This window comes from Oncorhynchus nerka, linkage group LG3 (genome assembly GCF_034236695.1).
Source record: "Oncorhynchus nerka isolate Pitt River linkage group LG3, Oner_Uvic_2.0, whole genome shotgun sequence".
NCBI classification, from domain to species: domain Eukaryota; kingdom Metazoa; phylum Chordata; class Actinopteri; order Salmoniformes; family Salmonidae; genus Oncorhynchus; species Oncorhynchus nerka.
Window position 1 is genome coordinate 30,299,700 of NC_088398.1, and position 20,289 is coordinate 30,319,988.

The 20,289-nt window shown below is 46.4% G+C and overlaps 1 protein-coding gene across 1 annotated transcript in view; it reads right to left on the reverse strand.

Annotated features, from left to right (window-relative positions):
- The window catches only part of LOC115114274 (PC3-like endoprotease variant B), a 151,309-nt gene that overhangs the window by 14,160 nt on the left and 116,860 nt on the right, over nt 1-20,289 (reverse strand). Inside the window, exons 14-16 of the mRNA XM_065006131.1 lie at nt 6,328-6,438; nt 5,960-6,053; nt 5,327-5,512 (exon numbers count right to left, since the gene is read on the reverse strand). Coding sequence (XP_064862203.1) covers nt 5,327-5,512; nt 5,960-6,053; nt 6,328-6,438 — 391 coding nt within the window. The remainder of the gene's footprint in view (nt 1-5,326; nt 5,513-5,959; nt 6,054-6,327; nt 6,439-20,289) is intronic.

A 20,289-nucleotide genomic window follows, 5' to 3' on the forward strand; every position in this document is an offset into this window, starting at 1 on the left:
AAACTTTACCGTGGGAAAGTTGATATGTTGATATGCTTCAGTTTGATGCATATGACTGATTTCACATTTGAAATCAGTCTTCCTGATTTCAGATTTCAGTTCTTCCTTGCTGAGCGGCCTTTCAGGTTATGTCGATATAGGACTCGTTTTACTGTGGATATAGATCCTTTTGTACCCGTTTCCTCCAGCATCTTCACAAGGTCCTTAACTGTTGTTCTGGGATTGATTTGCACTTTTGCACCGAAGTACGTTCATCTCTAGGAGACAGAATGTGTCTCCTTCCTGAACGGTATGACGGCTGCGTGGTCCCATGGTGTTTATACTTGCGTACTATTGCTTGTACAGATGAACGTGGTGCTTTCAGGCGTTTGGAAATTGCTCCCAAGGATGAACCAGATTTGTGGAGGGCTACAGTTATTTTTCTGAGGTGTTGACTGATTTCTTTTGATTTTCCCATGATGGCAAGCAAAAGAGGCACTGAGTTTGAAGGTAGGCCTTGAAATAGATCCACAGGTACATCTCCAATTGACTGAAATGATGTTATTAGCCTATCAGAAGCTTCTAAAGCCATGACATCATTTTCTGGAATTTTCCAAGCTGTTTAAAGGGACAGTCAACTTAGTATATGTAAACTTCTGACCCACTGGAATTCTGATATAATGAATTATAAGTGAAATAATCTGTCTGTAAACAATTGTTGGAAAAATTAATTGTGTCATGCACAAAGTAGATGTCCTAATCAACTTGCCAAAACTATAGTGTGTTAACAAGAAATTTGTGGAGTGGTTGAGAAACAAGTTTTAATGACTCCAACCTAAGTGTTTGTAAACTTCCAACTTCCAACTGCATATACAGAGAAAGTGTGTGATTGAGTAAAAGAGAGAGAGGGGGAGGAGAGAGAGAGAGTGCTGTCGAAGATGCCAGCAGAAGTCTTGCTGGGCTTACATATGTAAAGCAACGGGGGCCCAGCAGTGTGTGAGACTGGAGGTTCTGGCTGAACCTGAGCTTCTCTTTGCTCCCTCTACTGCATCAATCATCCAAAACAGGGCCACGGTGGCCGCTCAGCAAGCTGGGAGCACCACGCACGCATGCATGTACGCGCGCACACACAAACACACACACAAACACACACACATGCATGTACACACTCACCCCACACACACACACACACACACACACACACACACACACACACACACACACACACACACACACACACACGCATGCATGTACGCACGCACACACAAACACACACACACACATGCATGTACGCACGCACGCACGCACGAACACACACATAAACACACACACACATGTACGCATAAACACACACACACACACACACACACACACACACACACACACACACACACACACACACACACACACACACACAAAATAACAACAACACACATAGACATGCCACAAATGCATATACACACAAATACACACGCAAGTGCGAGCACATATACACAAACACTCAGTGGTACCCTATGCCCACAGGGTGCCCTCGGCCCCAACCATCTGCGATGCGGTGCCAACACACACAGTGGGCGATATTCACATGGAGGGCCGCTCCCCCCTAAAAAGAAATAGAAATGCCCACAAAGGGGCGGTTGGATCGCTTGATCTCCCCAAACTCATTATACATGGAAATGCATGCAAATGCATGCACCTTTAGAAATCCACCTTGGGCCAGAGTGAGTGTTTATGTGCTTGTGAAAATGAATGTGTATTTGAATGTATTTTGCAGTACATGTAGCTACTTTCTAACTGTTTGTACGCCATGTGTGTTTACGTGGGAGTTCTCTGGGTTCTTTAGGGGGCATAGAAGGAGGGAATTCAGATGTGCCACCTGGGATTGTATTAGTATATTCAGTGCCCTAGGAAAGTATTCAGACCCCTTGACTTTTTCCACATTTTGTTATGTTACAGCCTTATTATAAAAATTTATAAAATTGATTGTTTTCCTCATCAATCTACACACAATACCCCATAATGACAAAGCAATAACTGTTTTTTAGACAGTTTTGCACAATTATAAAAATAAAAACAGAAATACCTTATTTATTTAGCATTCAGACCCTTTGCTATGAGAATCGAAACTGAGCTCAGATGCATCCTGTTTCCATTCATCATCCTTGAGATGTTTCTACAACTTGATTGGAGTCTACCTGTGGTAAATTACATTTATTGGACATGATTTGAAAAGGCACACACCTGTCTATACAAGGTCCCACTGTTGACAGAGCATGTCAGAGCAAAAACCAAGCCATGAGGTCAAAGGAATTGTCCGTAGAGCTCTGAGACAGGATTGTCTCGAGGCACAAATCTGGGGAAGGGTACCAACAAATGTCTGCAGCATTGAAGGTCCTAAGAACACAGTGGCCTCCATCATTCTTAAATGCAAGAAGTTTGGAACCACCAAAACTCTTCCTACAGCTGGCTGAACCGGCCAAACTGACCAATAGGGGGAGAAGGGCCTTGGTCAGGGAGGTGGCCAAGAACCCGATGGTCACTCTGACAGAGCTCTAAAGTTCCTCTGTGGTGATGGGAGAACCTTCCAGAAGGACAACCATCTCTGCAGCACTCCGCCAATCAGAACACTATTTTCTGGTCTGATGAAACCAAGATTGAACTCTTTGGCCTGAATACCAAGAGTCACATCTGGAGTAAATTTGGCACCATCCCTATGGTGGTGGCAGCATCATGCTGTGGGGATGTTTTTCAGTGGCAGGGACTGGGAGATGAAAACCTGCTCCAGAGCGCACAGGACCTCAGACTGGGGCCAAGGTTCACCTTCCAACAGGACAACGACCCTAAGCACACAGCCAAGACAGTGCAGGAGTGACTTCGGGACAAGTCTCTGAATGTCTTTGAGTGGCCAGCCAGAGCCCGGACATGAACCCGATAAAACATCTCTGGAGAGACCTGAAAATAGTTGTGCAGTGACGTTTCCCATCCAACCTGACAGAGCTTGAGAGAATCTGCAGAGAAGAATGGCAGAAACTCCCCAAATACAGGTGTGCCAGGCTTGTAGCGTCATACCCAACAAGACTCGATGCTGTAATCGCTGCAAAGGTGCTTCAACAAAGTGCTGAGTAAAGTGTCTGAAAACGTATGTAAATGTGATATTTCAGTTTGACATTTTTTATAAACGAGCAAAAATGTCTAAAAACCTGTTTTTGCTTTGTCATTACGGGGTATTGTGTGTAGATTGATGAGGGAAATCATCAATCTACAAAAAAACAAGGCTGTAAACGTAACAAAATGTGGAAAAAGTCCAGGGGTCTGAATACTTTCCGAAGGCACAGTACATCATCCGTCAGTCATGCCCGCCACACTGCTCTAGGCTAAACACACTATTTCTCCTGCAGTTAGTTCTCTATCCAGCTCTATCCAGTCTACTGGGAATAGGGATCTCTCCTCTAAAACCTCTAAAGCCGAGCCATAGTGCAATGATGCCATGCTACCATGCCATCCGTGTGGGCACCAGGGGCTGTGGTGTGCTGAGTGGGCAGAGAGGGGGCAGTTGTGAGCCAGAGGAGGTTGAGCAGTGGTGTGTGTGTGTGTGTGTGTGTGTGTGTGTGTGTGTGTGTGTGTGTGTGTGTGTGTGTGTGTGTGTGTGTGTGTGTGTGTGTGTGTGTGTGTCTCCATGGGTACTACTCTTTATTGTCGTAGAAACCAACAATAAACAAAGCAATTGGGTCTAAATTGTCATACTGTACTTTTCATTTCCTATGTGATGTTACCTCAGTTTCACACTGCAGAAGGGCAACAGTGTTCTATTGAGCAGGGATATATTCATGTACACTAATATTCCCACTCCAGTGTAAACAAACCAGCCAGCTTCCTCTGGGCTATTACAGAGGCGGGTTAGAGACTGGGCGGGTGAGAGAGAGAGAGAGAGAGAGAGAGAGAGAGAGAGAGAGAGAGAGAGAGAGAGCAGAAAACGAGAGATACATTATAGAGTATATAGAGAGTGGAGACAGAAAAAGCGAGAGCTCAAAGAGAGAGTGAGGAGAGAGAGCGTGAGCTCAGAGAGAAAGAGAGCGTGAGCTCAGAGAGAAAGAGAGCGAGAGAGAGAGTCTACCTTGTCTTACAGCGTTTACTGCCCTGCGGTGATATCCTTCAGCGTGCTGGAAGGTCATGGCGCAGAGCCTTCCTTTTTCTCTTTCAATTCCATCTGGCTCTTTCACCACCTTTGACAATTGTCATCATGACAAATCAATAAAGACTATCTCCAGTCCTGCCAGAAACACCCCTCCAGCCTCCTTCACCCCCTCCACTGTCCTTGAGTAAAACACTGATACAGGAGATAGCTGTGTTAAGTCCTCTCTAAGTCTGTGTGGTAAGGCATCCCTCTCTCTGTGGCCAAGTGTGTAGTGCAAGGTGTGCATTGCATTCATATTTGTGTTCATGTTTACTGTAAATGTGTGTGCATTGTTTGTGTGCTGAGTTAAGGTAAGTTGTTGCGTGTTGTGTGTGTGTGTATGCGTACAAACAGTATGTGTTGTTTGTCGGCTGATTTACAGTAAGCTGCTGTACGTTAAGGGTTGTGTTGTGTGCTGTGTGTGCTGATTAGCAGTGTGTTAAGCTGTGCCGAGCTGTGCCGAGCATCGACAGCTCCCAGTGTTAATGCGTGTTGAGCACACTGTAGCCCGTGTGTCACACTGCTGTGTTCTCTGTGTCTCCACAGCGTTGGGCCTGAGTAATTGGTCACAAAGGGGACAGTAAATCTGCAGGAGGATGTGAGTGTGTGCGTGTCTGTCTCTGTGTGTGTGTGTGTGTGTAGGGTGGGGAGAGGTCCCCTTCCTCTTGCCAGCTTTTAAAAAATCTATAAACCTCCAACTGTTTACAAGACCTGATTCCCATTTGACCTACACATGCACACACACACACACACAAATATGAACGCACGCACGCACGCACGCAAACACACACTTAATGACCTCACCCATTTTGTCTCATCGTTGTCTGCATCGCACGACAGTCCGTCTGAAGTCTAATGGGTCATTCAGTGGAATGGACCAGGGATTCTTAATTTCCTTTCCATTTAGTCCCTTCCTCAATATCAAACATCACTCAGTAAATCCATCAACGCATTGCAGAGAGGAAAATAGAGAAGGCTATTGTCGGATGAGACTGGGATGAACTGAGTCTAGTCTCCAAAAGTGTTCATTTAGCTAGATTCAAATTTCTATGAGCTCTGTCGAAGTGATGAATGTAACCCTTTCCAAGTTAAATGTCCACTGGTGAATTTGCTGTGTGAGGTGAATTTAAAGTTCTTTTGTGGGTGTAAACATGGTAAAGGACTGTGGCTGACCTTGAGTGTCCAGACGCCGTGAGGGTGTTCCCCCCAGGACTGGACGCTCATCAGGGTCCAGTTCCTCAGGCCGGCGGCCGAGTCATCGTTGCTCCGCGTGGCCAGGAGCAGAGACACTGTGCCCGCCGGGGACGCTAGGGCTATGGAGAGGTCACCACGACACACACTGCTGAGACTCACCTTTACCTGGGGTTGTGTGTGTGTGTGAGTATGAGAGAGAAGGATACAGACAGAGAGAGAGGTGGGGGAGTATTAGTTTTAGTATTAGATGAATGTCTTAAACAGATGAAGTGCACACCCACCCGCCCCCCCCCCCATTCATCTCACACAGCACATCTGGTGTGACAATGTCACATCTGAGAGTGAGATGCTGCCGAGCTTTAAAAGACTGACAGCCTGCTCCTGTTTACAGCACATTCCCATGGCAACACATCCATCAATCACACTTGCAGCGATGCCCTGACCAACGCTTTCTGCCAAGAGAAAGCAGCCAGAAACAAACCCCTTTTCAATTTGCATACTGACAGACACGCACGCACGCACGCACACACATTCACATACACACACACACACTTCACACCCGGTTAGAGGGCGTGGTGTCTTGGTAATGACATTTGGACCTGTCTTTCTGACCTGCACATGCTCCAGTGTGTTGACCTCAGTGTCCGTCCCCAAGCAGCCTGCTGATTGGATGTTCACACTGACCTCTCCTCCAGAGGGCAGGATCCTTCAGAGAAACAATCACCATCACAACCATCCACACAGCTGTCAATCAAATGTCGACAACACACAAACCTGCTGCCAGAGACATCACCCGGCTGTTTTTAAATCATTTTGTTTTCTTTATTATTAAATTATTTTTAAATTCGTGTTGTCCCAAAGTACAGAAAACATCATCAAGTATAGACATCTTGTTGTCCCATATATCAATTCTTAGCCTTCCTGCCCCTCCTCTGCACCAATATGTTTTTTAAATGGATGCTGTAGCATTGTGACAGCACCTGATGGGGTCAAGAGTGACTTCCTGTGTGCACTTCCTGTGAGGGGCGACAGCCTGGAACTGTAAGGCCTGCTGCACCATCAGCCCTGCATCCAGAACCCCAAACCCATACCTGAGACCAGGGCAAACACATTGTTAGACAAGGATCATCTGTATCATCTGGTATATCACTTAAATATTGCTTTTGTGTGCCCATGTGTACAGACACCAGTCAGTCTTTGTCTGAGTAGATTTGATTCCAATGTGCTTTAATTGATGCAGCGTTATGTGGTGTATGTGGTGTGTGAGGTGTGTGAATGTGCATGTTAAGGTGACTGTGAAAGCTTTTGTAGATGTGTGTGTCCTAAGTGCATTAGGAAATGCTCGTGGGTGTGGGTGCACCTGCTCTAATGGTTCCATACGAGGAGGCAACAAGTCATTTCCAGGATGATGATGTTGTCCTCTGACACAATCACTTCCTATTCTGTCCGGGGAGAGAGAGGGCTGCTGTTGGCGCTCCTGGGATTGTGCTCGACGATTGATTCGGAACGATGTGCCGTTCATGGACCGTAATCAAGCCCCATTATTCAGTCTTTACCGTTACGATCAGACGGTCGCTACACAATGGCTTCCCCTTACACAGCGCTGCCTTATTCCCACCCACCTCTATCCCTCTGCCTCTCTCTCTCTCCTCCATTCCTCTTTACCTCTGTCCTCCGCCCATCTATCACTCTCTCCTACGCCCCTCTATCCATCTCTCCCAGACTGCCTTCACACCAAACCCTCTCCCTCTGTCTCTCCTCCGTCTGTCTCTCCCCCGCTCGCTTCTCCATTCCTCTTTCCCTCTATCCTCCAACTCTCCATCCCTCTCTCCCAGAGACGAAGGCTATAATAATCACGGTTGTTAGGCCGAATGCTGCCCATAACGCTCCCACAACATTCACAGTGGTAACCTCAGAGGGTGACAAAGAGCTCGTAGTGTAATTAACATCGCTCCATCATTAATCTGCAATAAGTGAAAGTCATTAGTCTGGATGACGGGCCTCTCTCTACCTCTCTCTCTACCCCTCTCTCTCTCTCTCTCTCTCTCTACTCTCTCTCTCTCTACCTCTCTCTCTCTACCTCTCTCTCTCTCTACCTCTCTCTCTACCTCTCTCTCTACCTCTCTCTCTACCTCTCTCTCTCTACCTCTCTCTCTCTCTCTACCTCTCTCTCTACCTCTCTCTCTACCTCTCTCTACCTCTTTCTCTCTCTCTCTTTCTTTCTCCATGTTTCTCCCTTCTCTCCTGCTCGGTGAAGTCAGGGAGAAGGAGAAGGAGCTGATTTATAAGTCAATCGGCTCTCTCTCACCCTCTCTCTCTCTCTCTCTCTCTCACCCTCTCTCTCCACCACCATTTCCGTCACTGCAAGAGACAACAGAGAATGAGGACTGGCAGGGGGGTCCGGAGGACTTACTGACTTTTAACATGCGTAGCTGGTGGGCAAGGCGCTGTACCCCTCAGTTTCAACGTTAGACACATCAGGAGCTTAGTGGAAGTGAAGGGGCATCAGTGGCAGGGGGGAGTAGGGTCTGAGAGCATGGCAGGGCACAGGTGGAGGGTGCTCTATAAGCTCCCAGTGCCAAAAATGTCAGGGGACCTCTCCCTCTCTCTATGAGGAGGTCTCATTAGTGAGACAAAAAGTCAAAGTCTCTGAAAGTCACCTTCTATTGATCATTTACATTTTCCAAGATATTTTTCCTCGTATAAAGGGATGTGCGCTCTGTCAGTTCATTGAGTGATTGGCCCAGTGACGGACGGTCATTTCGCTGCCCATTCTCCCCCTCTCGCACTCTCTCAATTCAATAAATGCTTTATTGGCATGAATGGATGGGTTGCCACTGTTGCCAAAGCAATCGATATGAAGTATTTAATAAATTAACAATCTTTCTCTCTCTCTTTACCCCCACATCTCTCTCAGCTCTGTCTATCTATCAGAGGGGGGGGGGGGGGGGGGCTGGACCAGAGTTCCCCTTCTGTGTCTCCAAACAGCAACAACAGGATTTAATGGACAGAATCTAATACCACACTATCACCAGCGCTGAGTCACCAACCACGACTCACCATTAGCCATGTAGAGATGCTACTGTTATAACGTGTACGCTAAGAATCGGGAAGCAAGTACAGGGAGTGAATTCAATAAATCACGGGTACATAGAACAAAACAAGAAACACGAGCAGCGTACAGACATGAAACCGAGTCAGTAACGCAAGGGGGGAAGAACAAAAAAAAGGGAGTGACAGATATAGGGGAAGTAATCAGGAAGGGGATGGAGTCCAGGTGAGTCTCATGAAGCGCAGGTGCGCGTAACGATGGTGGCAGGTGTGAGTAATAATGAATAAACTGGCGATGTTGAGCGCCGGAGAGGGGGAGCGGGTAGAGACGTGACACTGTAGTCGTCTGGGACAAGATCATTTGGGTTCACTTGAATACTGTGGGCAATATTTATAAGATAGTTTAAGTTGAACTGTTTAAAAGTACTATCAGGTTTAATCTTTGATGTATGGCAAGTCAAATTCAAGATTGAAAAACCCCCCCCATTGATATCAAAGACCAATTGTGCTATTGTAGGCCTGTCTTCCATCCATCGTGTCCTAACACCACAGTGTGTGACTGTGTGAGCCGTGCTCTGCTCCTCCTCATAAAACAGAAAGTGTTAGCGACCGGGGCTTGTCACCTCTCTCCTGTTTAGTGATTAAATATACCTTCCTCCCCCTTGCCCTGAACCGGGCGCTGTGCAGCTATTAAATCCCAAGCTTCAATAGATCGATCAGGGTTGGCCCCAACTCCACAACCATAAAACTGAGCAGACATATATCTGATAGAAAAAAAGCAGTAGGAAACAGGTTTACCCACTATAGGACATGATGAAAACGACATAGTTTATGTCCTGCCACGCCAATAAAATGCTACAGCTTGAACTGAGCTGAGTCTATTTCCAGAGAAACTCCCCACTCTGCCATCAGATGAGATCCCTCGACTAACAGGCGGGACAAAGTACACGGCATCGGAAGAATCACCTGACTATAACATAAAACCTGAGTAAAATGTGTTTTTCTTACCCTACATTTTCACTTATACCAAACTTTATATACAGTCCATATATTTTCACCTTTCTCGAAATAAATGATTAATCAGCAACAACAGCGAAAAACATTGTTCCTATTGTGTAACCGTTTGCAATTATTTCACAAGTCTTTTACGAAAGGGTATGAACGCAAAACAAAGATCCCAAGAGCTAACATTAAACTAAACTTCAAAATCAACAGATATACCATATGCAGGCAAACTAGATATCCCTAGCCTCCAATAACAAAACAAGCATGTGACCCTGTGATTCTAATTGCGCTGTGTTCTAATCAACCATCTGGTTCCCCAGTCTGAGCCAAGCTGACGAATGAGTGACAGGCCATCTTCTGTCCACCCAGCACGGGGAATGTAAAATCCGGACCCCCTCCAGAACCTCTCCAGACCAATCTGCAGCCTCAGATTCTCTGCATCTCCTTTCACTCACCAGTGGAAACTTCTGCCCTCTCACAACTCTTCTGTTCTTTTATCTATTAGGACTCAGGCTCCTCCCCTCACAGTCTCTCCATGGCCCCTCTTTGCAACTGTCGAGGGAACCCTTTCATTTTTTTTGTTTGTTCCCCAGACAGTCCTACCCAGGACAGAATCTCTGTTGACATTCACACCATCTGGTCGTGGCGAGGGGAGGTAAGTCCACATGCAGAACGTGAACTCGTCACGCACTTTGAGGTCTGACCCTCACTTTCCTCCTGCAGTCCGTGTCTAAGAAACATCGATACGGAAGCCTAATATAACTCCATCTATCATAACATGTAAAAACACAGAACTAATGACTGGTCGGGGACACAGTCCTCTTGGTCTCTTCCCCTCTCTCTGCAGCGGGACACGCCACTAAATCCCCAATAGAAGTGTCTCTAAAGAATCACTCAAGCTGGACTAAGCAGCTGCCTTTGAGTTAGGTCATTTTCCCAGGAGCGCGGGAGAGTGGGGCATTGGCAGGGCCTCAGAAAAAGGACACCCATCTGTTCTCCCAGTGAAAAGGTTGGTGACACCTTCTGTGGTACCAACAACCTCTAATTAAGTGGCCAGGAACGCGCCAGCGGCAGACTATGTGATTGGGTGGGTTCGCCCCCCTGCTTATCGCCGCGGTGACACGGCGGGCCCCCACTCCTCACCCCACCTCCTCACCCTCCTCTCGCCCCCTCTCCTCCACACATCTGTCTATGTATGGCAGGTAACAATGACAAAACACCGGCAGTATTATAGGCTTGAACCGACTGCCGCACAGACTCTTTCAGATGTGGTTTACGAGATTATTTTTAAATATTTTTTTAATCCGTATGTATCATGATTATCAGCAGTGTGTTTTTAATGCAGAATTGGAGGTCCGGACAAATCCCACGGTGATCAAACATCTCCCCGAGCCGTGCTACACACACATACGTTGATTTGATTAACATTGGACTTAAATGAAATAACAAATGGACTTACTCAAATTCCACCGATTTCCATCTCACTTACAGCCAACTACCTCTCTCCAGAAATGTTCCTAATTAGGCTTATTAAGTAATTAAGACAAGAGGTCTTAATTAAATCGGTGCCACTGGGACCTACACAGCGCAAGGCCTTGCCATAAAACACTTTCCTCCTTTTGTTGGTTTAAATGTTAATTGTAAGACACACAATGCTATTTATTGGAATGAAATATTGATGGTTTTCACAGGCTTTGTTCACATAGGTCCATAGCAGTATTTGAGACAAGAAAAGCTTTAAAAACACTAATCAAGCCAGCATTTGACACTCCCTTTAGGTTTCCTTTAAATGGCTTTTGGAGATTTATTAGACAAGTGTCCATCTGACAGTCAATTGCAGAGGCAACAATAAGTAGTGCCAAAACCCTCCTCCTGAAATGTCAAGTCAATTACCTTGCAAAGAGTTAAACGTTTAATGAAATATCTGTCAGGAGAAAATGAGGCGTTTGTCACAGGCCTTGGTACGGTCACTTCAGAGAGAGGGAGAAAGAGAGAGGGAGAGAGAGCGAGAGAGAGAGAGAGAGAGAGAGAGAGAGAGAGAGAGAGAGAGAGAGTGGCCATCCATCACTGGGCCTATCACTCAAAGAAGCGAGCGTGTAAACATCCCTTTATACAAGGAGACTTCTCTAGGAACATTTTAAGGATCAATAGCAGGTGACCTCATTCTTAGCATCCAACATATTTTGATTTGTCGCCTGAGTGCTATTCAAACACAAATTCAAAGTGGGTTTGAAGATGAAATTCTGGGGGACGCTGTTGTTGGCCCCCGGTCCCTCTGAAGGATAGTGCCCTTGTGAGTGAGCATAGTGCTAAAAGCTTGGCGGAAGATTCCATTCAAAGTCCCAAGTGTTTTTCTTCTATTTTTTTTGCTGAGCAAAGTAACGAGTTTTTGATACCATAGATTAGAACCCATCTGCCATCTATAGTGTTGTACATGAGCATCAAACATAGTTGAATCTCTCCTTTTTAGTTTGTTAAAGCATCTGATAACCACAGTCATTGGTCTGATATGGAGTTGTGTGGGTTTTGTTTTTACCATGGGGCATTTGGGGTTCATTAGTCCATCTAGAGATTCATATACTCCGTTATACTTGTTAGCAACTCTCTCCATCAGGCACTTTTTGGGAATTGAAACACTCGGGACAAAGTTATTGGGTGAATTTTTCTCCCTTGGTTATTACTGGTGCAACTCTAGGGCAGCCATATATCCGCAGATTCCTTTCGACTAATTGTGTGGTATCGCAAATGAACTCTGGATTGGGGAAAAAAACAGGCAACCTTATTTGGAAATTTCTTGTATTTTTCTCTCCCCTAGCAAAACATCAAAATTGCATGAATTATACATTAGTGGGGGTGGAGGGCACGGGGACCCTCTCGCCCGCGGCGCTGTGGGAGTGGGGTAGGGGTGCAGACGGCCGTCCGCACGCCCGCTGCACACCCCCGCCGAGAGAGAGCCCCCCCCCCCCCCACAGGAAGTACAGCGCTCCACTTCCCCTGTCCCTCTGGGCACAGCTGTGTGTCACACACACACAAATCAAAACCAAATCAAAGTCTTTTGGTCGTGTACACAGTTTAGCAGATGTTATTGCAGGTGCAGCAAAATGCTTATGTTGCTAGCTTTTAACAATGCAGTAAAATGTCAAACAAGTACACAAATAATAAAACACTTGAACATTTTAAATAATAATGTATGTAAAATAATAATGTAAGAATGCATCCAATCAACAACCCAAATAGCACTGTAACAGTAATCCAAATGCAATCTTCTGTATATGTATATACTTTACACCGGATGAATTTACACAAGATATACTAAGAATGATATGTACAGCTGTCACGATCGTTATAAGGAGTGGACCAAGATGCAGCGTGGTATGTTTCCATCCTTTATTTTGGAATAGACTTTAAATAACAAAACGAACAAACGAAACGTGACGCTCATATAATGCTCACAGGCATACATAGACAAGATCCCACAAAGCACAACGGGAAAATGGCTACCTAAATATGATCCCCAATCAGAGACAACGATAAACAGCTGCCTCTGATTGGGAACCATACTAGGCCAACATAGAAATATAATTCACCTAGATAACTCACCCTTAAATCACACCCCGATCTAACCAACATAGAGAATAAAAGCTCAGAGCGTGACAACAACAGTAGATATATTAGTGAGCTATGTCTATAGTGAGCTATAGTATATAAATAAATATGCAATGTGTATAACTAAAATGCTACGTACAGTAGTAGAAATAGAACGAGCTAAATCAAGATGAAAGTATTTAAATACACACAGTATGTACAGCAGTAGTTATATTCGATGAGTAAACATTATTAAAGTGACCAGTGTTCAATGACTCTATGTACATAAGGGCAGCAGACTCTAAGGTACAGGGTTGTGTACCGGGTGGTAGCAGGCTAGTGACAGAGTCTGACGTGCAGGGCAGGGTACTGGGTGGGGCCGGCTAGTGATGGCTGTTAAATAATTTTGGTCCCAGCTTTGATGCACCTGTACTGTCTCCACCTGCTAGATGGTAGCGGGGTGAGCAGGCCGTGAATCGGGTGGCTGAGATCCTTGATTATCTTCTTGACCTTCCTGTGACACCGGGTGCTGTAGATGACCTGGAGGGCAGACAGTGTGCCCCCGATGATGCGTTGGGCTGACCGCAACCCCCCTCCCGCAGTCGGTGGGTGATACAGCCCGACAGAATGCTCTCGATGGTGCATCTGTAGATGTTTGTGAGGGTCTTAGGGGTCACGCCAAATTTCTTCAGCCTCCTGAGGTTGAAGAGGTGCTGTTGCACCTTCTTCACCAGGGTGTCGGTGTGGAGAGACAATTCCAGATCATCATTTTTACCCTCTCCACTGTGGCCCTGTCGATGTGACACACGCACGCACTCACACTCACACACACTCACTCACTCACTCACTCACTCACTCACTCACTCACTCACTCACTCACTCACTCACTCACTCACTCACTCACTCACTCACTCACTCACTCACTGACTCATTCACTCACTGACTCACTCACTCACTGACTCACTCACTCACACACTCACACACTCACACACACACATACATATACACACACACTGATTCAGAGGGGTTGGGCTAAATGCTGAAGACACATTTTGGTTGAGTGCAACTGACTAGGTATCCCCTTTCCCTCTCCCTCTCTCTCACATACACCATGTATATTGAATATGATCAAACATATTGAATATATTTACACACATACACCCTGAGGTTTTATCTCACACACTCACACAATCCATCGCATCGACACAGCTACCCACCGACACAAAACGGACATATTATTTTCTCTCTATGTCCAACGACATATACTTTGGATACACAAGCAAGAACATACATTTTCTCAGGTGCGAAGCTATATTTAGTCACAGCCAATGTGAAGAAAGAAGACTAACTGATGAAGTTGACTGTAATAAGGGTAGAAATTGGATCGTCTCTGTGTTTATCCAACACCGTCTAATTCAATATAAACAACCAATCAGGAATCAGGGTCAGAGGTCAATGTCACATCACCACACTGGCCCCCATTCTCATCCTCCTGCTGCTCATTAAGCCTCCTAATCAACAGGAAAGCCAGTATATCACACATATACATGCACACCCATGCGCGCACACACACACACACACACACACACACACACACACACACACACACACACACACACACACACACACACACACACACACACAGACTTCTCCTTCCTGTCTCCCTCACAAATATACTTTTTAATTCATAGGACATTCTATTATTTTGGATTCACTCATATATTATCACATGAAACAATTGTTCTATCAAAAGTGGGATTGTTGCTCTGTGAATAAACCATAAAATATATACAGTTCAGAGGCTCCGAGAATTTGGCTTAGAGAAGGTGTACAGAACGAAAGAAGAAAAAGGTCTCCATAATTAATACATCTATCAGGCTGGCCGTGAGAGTTAGCAGGGCACAGCCACCTCTGCCCTGAGACCATGGATTCTCCATATTCATCTGGGTTTTATAGACCACACGGAGTTGTGGCGGTATCTATAAATCGTAGACTGTAGAGAGTGTAGCAGTGTGCGTGACCTTGTCTGTGTGGAGTCCTATAGGTGGGCTGCTTGCCTGTGTGTGTGTGTGTGTGTGTGTGTGTGTGTGTGTGTGTGTGTGTGTGTGTGTGTGTGTGTGTGTGTGTGTGTGTGTGTGTGTGTGTGTGTGTGTGTGTGTGTGTGTGTGTGTGTGTGTGTGTGAGTGACGCGGTGACCAGTGGCCCTGATAATCTTTATGATAAATCATCCCAGTGCAGCCTGCCTCTACAGCCATGATGACTGACAGCTCTAAATACCTGGGAGGGTAGCAGGGTGGTTTAAAGGCCTCCAGCATTCACGGCTTCGGCTCGGGACCCCAGTTTCCCTGTGTAAAAGAGCAGCAACATCCAAAGCCCGCAGTCTCAAATTGTCATTCTAGCTCAGTCTCAAGGCACCATTCTGGCTCGATCACACGTCACCGTTCTGGCAGTGGTTCAAACCTCACATTGGCTCCCATTCAGGCTTCGTACTGGCTGGGTTTCAAGGCCCACACTGGGCTGTGCTTCAGCCTCCATTGTGGTTCTATGTGGCTCTGTTTCAGGCAGGGCCCCTTCAGTTTCAGCACCCTGGGTTGCTGGCCTCATGCCCATGCGTATCAGTGGGAGATCTCAGCAGAGCCCTTTGTTTGGGGAGGCATTTCGCCTTTTTTCTCCCACTCCGCCTGTAATCTAAACACCTAAAGCATCTCACACTCAACAAATCGGCCCAGCAGACGATGGAGCGGCACAAGACAAATGGCTGGAGGTGGTTCAAACCTCCGGGACTGATGGCATCTGACCGGGTCTGACCTCCCAAAGGTTAAAGACACGTTCACTTACAAAGCAATCAATTATCGGGGCTGCGTGGTCCCTTTTAACAAATGCTCCCCTTCTTCGCAATGACAGCCACACTTTTAAAACAGCAAGGCTTATTAATGAGTATCACTACTGTGGAGACACCCCCCCACCCCCACCCCCAATCTACAGTACACTGTGTGTTACAGTTTCACAATTACAACACAACTCTTAAACAAGCTACTTTTTTGCCTTCTCTCTCCTGTGTATCTGTATCTGCCTTTCGCTTGTTCTACACTCTCTGTTTTCCTCCCTGGGCTCTGTCTCTCCATCGGTATCTTTCTCTTTCTCTGTTTCTCTCTCTCCTCCGCATTTCTGTCTGTGTCTGTGTTTTTTTATTTCCCTCTGTTTTCATCACGGGCTCTCTCTCTCCATGTCTCTCGTATCTTTCTCTTTCTCTCTGTTTTCATCACGGGCTCTCTCTCTCCATGTCTCTCGTATCTTTCTCTTTCCCTCTGTTTTCATCACGGGCTCTCTCTCTACATGTCTCTCGTATCTTTCTCTTTCCCTCTGTTTTCATCACGGGCTCTCTCTCTCCATGTCTCTCGTATCTTTCTCTTTCCCTCTGTTTTCATCACGGGCTCTCTCTCTCCATGTCTCTCGTATCTTTCTCTTTCCCTCTGTTTTCATCACGGGCTCTCTCTCTCCATGTCTCTCGTATCTTTCTCTTTCCCTTTGTTTTCATCACGGGCTCTCTCTCTCCATGTCTCTCGTATCTTTCTCTTTCCCTCTGTTTTCATCACGGGCTCTCTCTCTCCATGTCTCTCGTATCTTTCTCTTTCCCTCTGTTTTCATCACGGGCTCTCTCTCTCCATGTCTCTCGTATCTTTCTCTTTCCCTCTGTTTTCATCACGGGCTCTCTCTCTCCATGTCTCTCGTATCTTTCTCTTTCCCTCTGTTTTCATCACGGGCTCTCTCTCTCCATGTCTCTCGTACCTTTCTCTTTCCCTCTGTTTTCATCACGGGCTCTCTCTCTCCATGTCTCTCGTACCTTTCTCTTTCCCTCTGTTTTCATCACGGGCTCTCTCTCTCCATGTCTCTCGTATCTTTCTCTTTCCCTCTGTTTTCATCACGGGCTCTCTCTCTCCATGTCTCTCGTATCTTTCTCTTTCCCTCTGTTTTCATCACGGGCTCTCTCTCTCCATGTCTCTCGTATCTTTCTCTTTCCCTCTGTTTTCATCACGGGCTCTCTCTCTCCATGTCTCTCGTATCTTTCTCTTTCCCTCTGTTTTCATCACGGGCTCTCTCTCTCCATGTCTCTCGTATCTTTCTCTTTCTCTCTGTTTTCATCACGGGCTCTCTCTCTACATGTCTCTCGTATCTTTCTCTTTCTCTCTGTTTTCATCACGGGCTCTCTCTCTCCATGTCTCTCGTATCTTTCTCTTTCTCTCTGTTTTCATCACGGGCTCTCTCTCTACATGTCTCTCGTATCTTTCTCTTTCTCTCTGTTTTCATCACGGGCTCTCTCTCTCCATGTCTCTCGTATCTTTCTCTTTCCCTCTGTTTTCATCACGGGCTCTCTCTCTCCATGTCTCTCGTATCTTTCTCTTTCTTTCAGTTTTCATCACGGGCTCTCTCTCTCCATGTCTCTCGTATCTTTCCCTCCCTGTTCTCTCTCCCTGATCTTCCTCTCTCTCTCTCTGTCTGTAGTCTCTCCTGGTTTGTGTCGCATGTTTGTCCTGCTAGCTGAGCTTGGCGGGCCCCTCAGCTGTTCGGCTGTGTTAGTAATTACCATTTCATTAAGAATGACAGTTTCGGGGGTTGAGGCACCATTTCATCGGGGTCTCGTGGGAAAGGCGCCTGCCAAATTTTGTGCGTGAACGGCAATTATCTCTCTATGTCTGCAATTCACTATTTTGTACTCGGTTGCTTGACGACAGCGATGAAATTCTAAGCAAAAATGTGTCTAGGGTGGATAGGCATACAGCAGAGGCCATTCCTGGTTAGCGCAATAGATTAGAGGTATTAGACTAGAGATGGAAGAGCTGACTGAAGAATGGCAGAGGGTGCATCATATTGAGCAAACAGAAAGGGCATGCACCCACAGCAGTAGGTATGTATAATCTCTGGTCACACAGCTAGAACTGCATTAAGCTTGAATGCAGTAGCGCAGTAAGGGATGCTTGTCTTTGTATGTGTGTATTTTTAGCATGCGAATATGGGTGATAAGTTTCCGTTTACATCCTCTGTGTGTGTCAGTGTGTGTGTGTGTGTGTGTGTGTGTGTGTGTGTGTGTGTTTTGTGCGTATGTGTGTGTTTGTTTGCGTACCCACGTACACGTGTGTGTGTGTGTGTGTGCGCGTGTGCCACTCGCTGAGAACCAGGGAGGAAAGAGCTGAGTGTGAGTTTTAGCGACAGGACTCGGAGCTTGTCTGCTGGAAACCGGTTCAGCTCTTCTACTTCTACTCTGAATGATGGCACACTTCCTTCTTACACATTCCACACAATTGCGCTCCACTATCACGGGACCAGGGAAGGAGAGGCAGGTTCCGGGGCCATATGGAGAGGGATGCAGGGCCCAGTGAATAAATGGGATATCCCCAGCTCATCCCTAGATCCAGTCAGGGCGATGAAACAGCAGCACTAACGAAACACCGACTGCATGCACCACAAGATGGATATGTGTGTATATCTGCCGGTAAGCCAGAGGAGCTGTAGGGAGCCTGCTTATTGACGTGACCCTGGAACCTCCAACCCTACCCTCAGCTCCATCCTCCATCCCCAGCCCCACCGGTAAGCAGCAGGGAAGGCAGACAAGTGCAGCCCTGCTCTGCTAATGCATTCACCAGCCAGCCCTCATCCAAGCAGGCAAAGCACTTAATTACTTAAATTGATCATTATTAGCTTCAATTAGAGAGGGACACTGGGGGGAAAACAAGGTCCTGATTCCTGCAGACAGATCACAAGCAGAGGTGAAGGCAGAGGTGGCTCAACTAGCCTCTAACACACACACCCTAAGCCCTAAGCCCTAAGCAGGGGTGGAAGATTGGCAGGATACTAGATATGCATCCTCAGTGGAGCTGCAGTAGGGAGTAGGGATAGGAGAAGGACCCCCCTCTCCCTTCCCTCTACGGTGCCTGTGTTTATGTTTCTAGGGCGCTGGGTGACCTTTGACCTCGGGCTAATGAGAGCGATAACGAGGATTAAAAGGGGGCGACTGGAAGGTGTCTGTGAGGGGGTTTTAAACAATTACACTCGGCTGCCAACATGTCTTTTCCTCATGACTCAGGAAATTACAGTCTCTCTCTCCTTTTTTTGGCCAACACAAAAGAAAAAGGCTTATGGAAAATAATACATTATCCTGGGCCACATTAACTTCGATATAAATCGCTGGGCAATTATGTTTTAATAGGCCTTTAAGAGAATGAGTAATTGGGGGTGACGCTGGCGAGGTTGATCATGGTTACCCATCTCTCTCCCTCTGTGCCCAGCAGAACAGGCCCTGGGCATTGTGTATCGGTCGATTGGAAGTGTGCGTATGTGTGTGCGTCCATGCAGGTGTCTATTAATATGGGGTTGGAACCCAAATTATTTTCCAATAGTTCCGTTTTGAATAGAACCCCAATTTTTCCCCCCGTTCCGTTACAGTGTTCCCACCAGCATTATAAAGTTCTGAATAGAACCCCTATTTTCCCCCCGTTCCGTTACAGTGTTCCCACCAGCATTATAAAGTTCTGAATAGAACCCCTATTTTCCCCCCGTTCCGTTACAGTGTTCCCACCAGCATTATAAAGTTCTGAACCAGTTTGAACCATAAGAAAAGAAACGGTTCATGCAGTTCCTCTTCAGATTATTATTTTTTAACAAGCGGAATCAACATTGTTTTTACATTTAGCTCATTCATCTACTCTACCAATTAGCACGGATAGAGCAGCTTGATATGGAATGGGTAAGCTATTGTTTATATGTTTGATTGGTCAAATAGGTGCTGGAGCAGGCCTCCCGGGTGGCGCAGTGGTTAAGGGCGCTGTACTGTAGCGCCAGCTGTGCCACCAGAGACTCGGGGTTCGCACCCAGGTCTGAGGGGCGACTCACAATTGGCCTAGCGTCGTTAGGGAGGGTTTGGCCGGTAGGGATATCCTTGTCTCATCTCAGCGATTCCTATGGCAGGCCGGGCGCAGTGCACGCTAACCAAGGATGCACGGTCCTCCGACACATTGGTGCGGCTGGCTTCCGTGTTGGATGCGCACTGTGTTAAGAAGCAGTGCAGCTTGGTTGGGTTGTGTATCAGAGGACGCATGACTTTCAACCTTCGTCTCTCCCGAGCCCGTACGGGAGTTGTAGCGATGAGACAAGATAGTAGCTACTAACATTTGGGAGCGAGCGGTCGCATCTGGGTTGGAGCGAGCGGTCGCATCTGCACTCGGTCCGCAGGTAGTATTACATTTCATTATAGTACAACGGTTTGATTTGTCTAATCTTAGCAATTTTTCTTCTTAGCTAGCTAC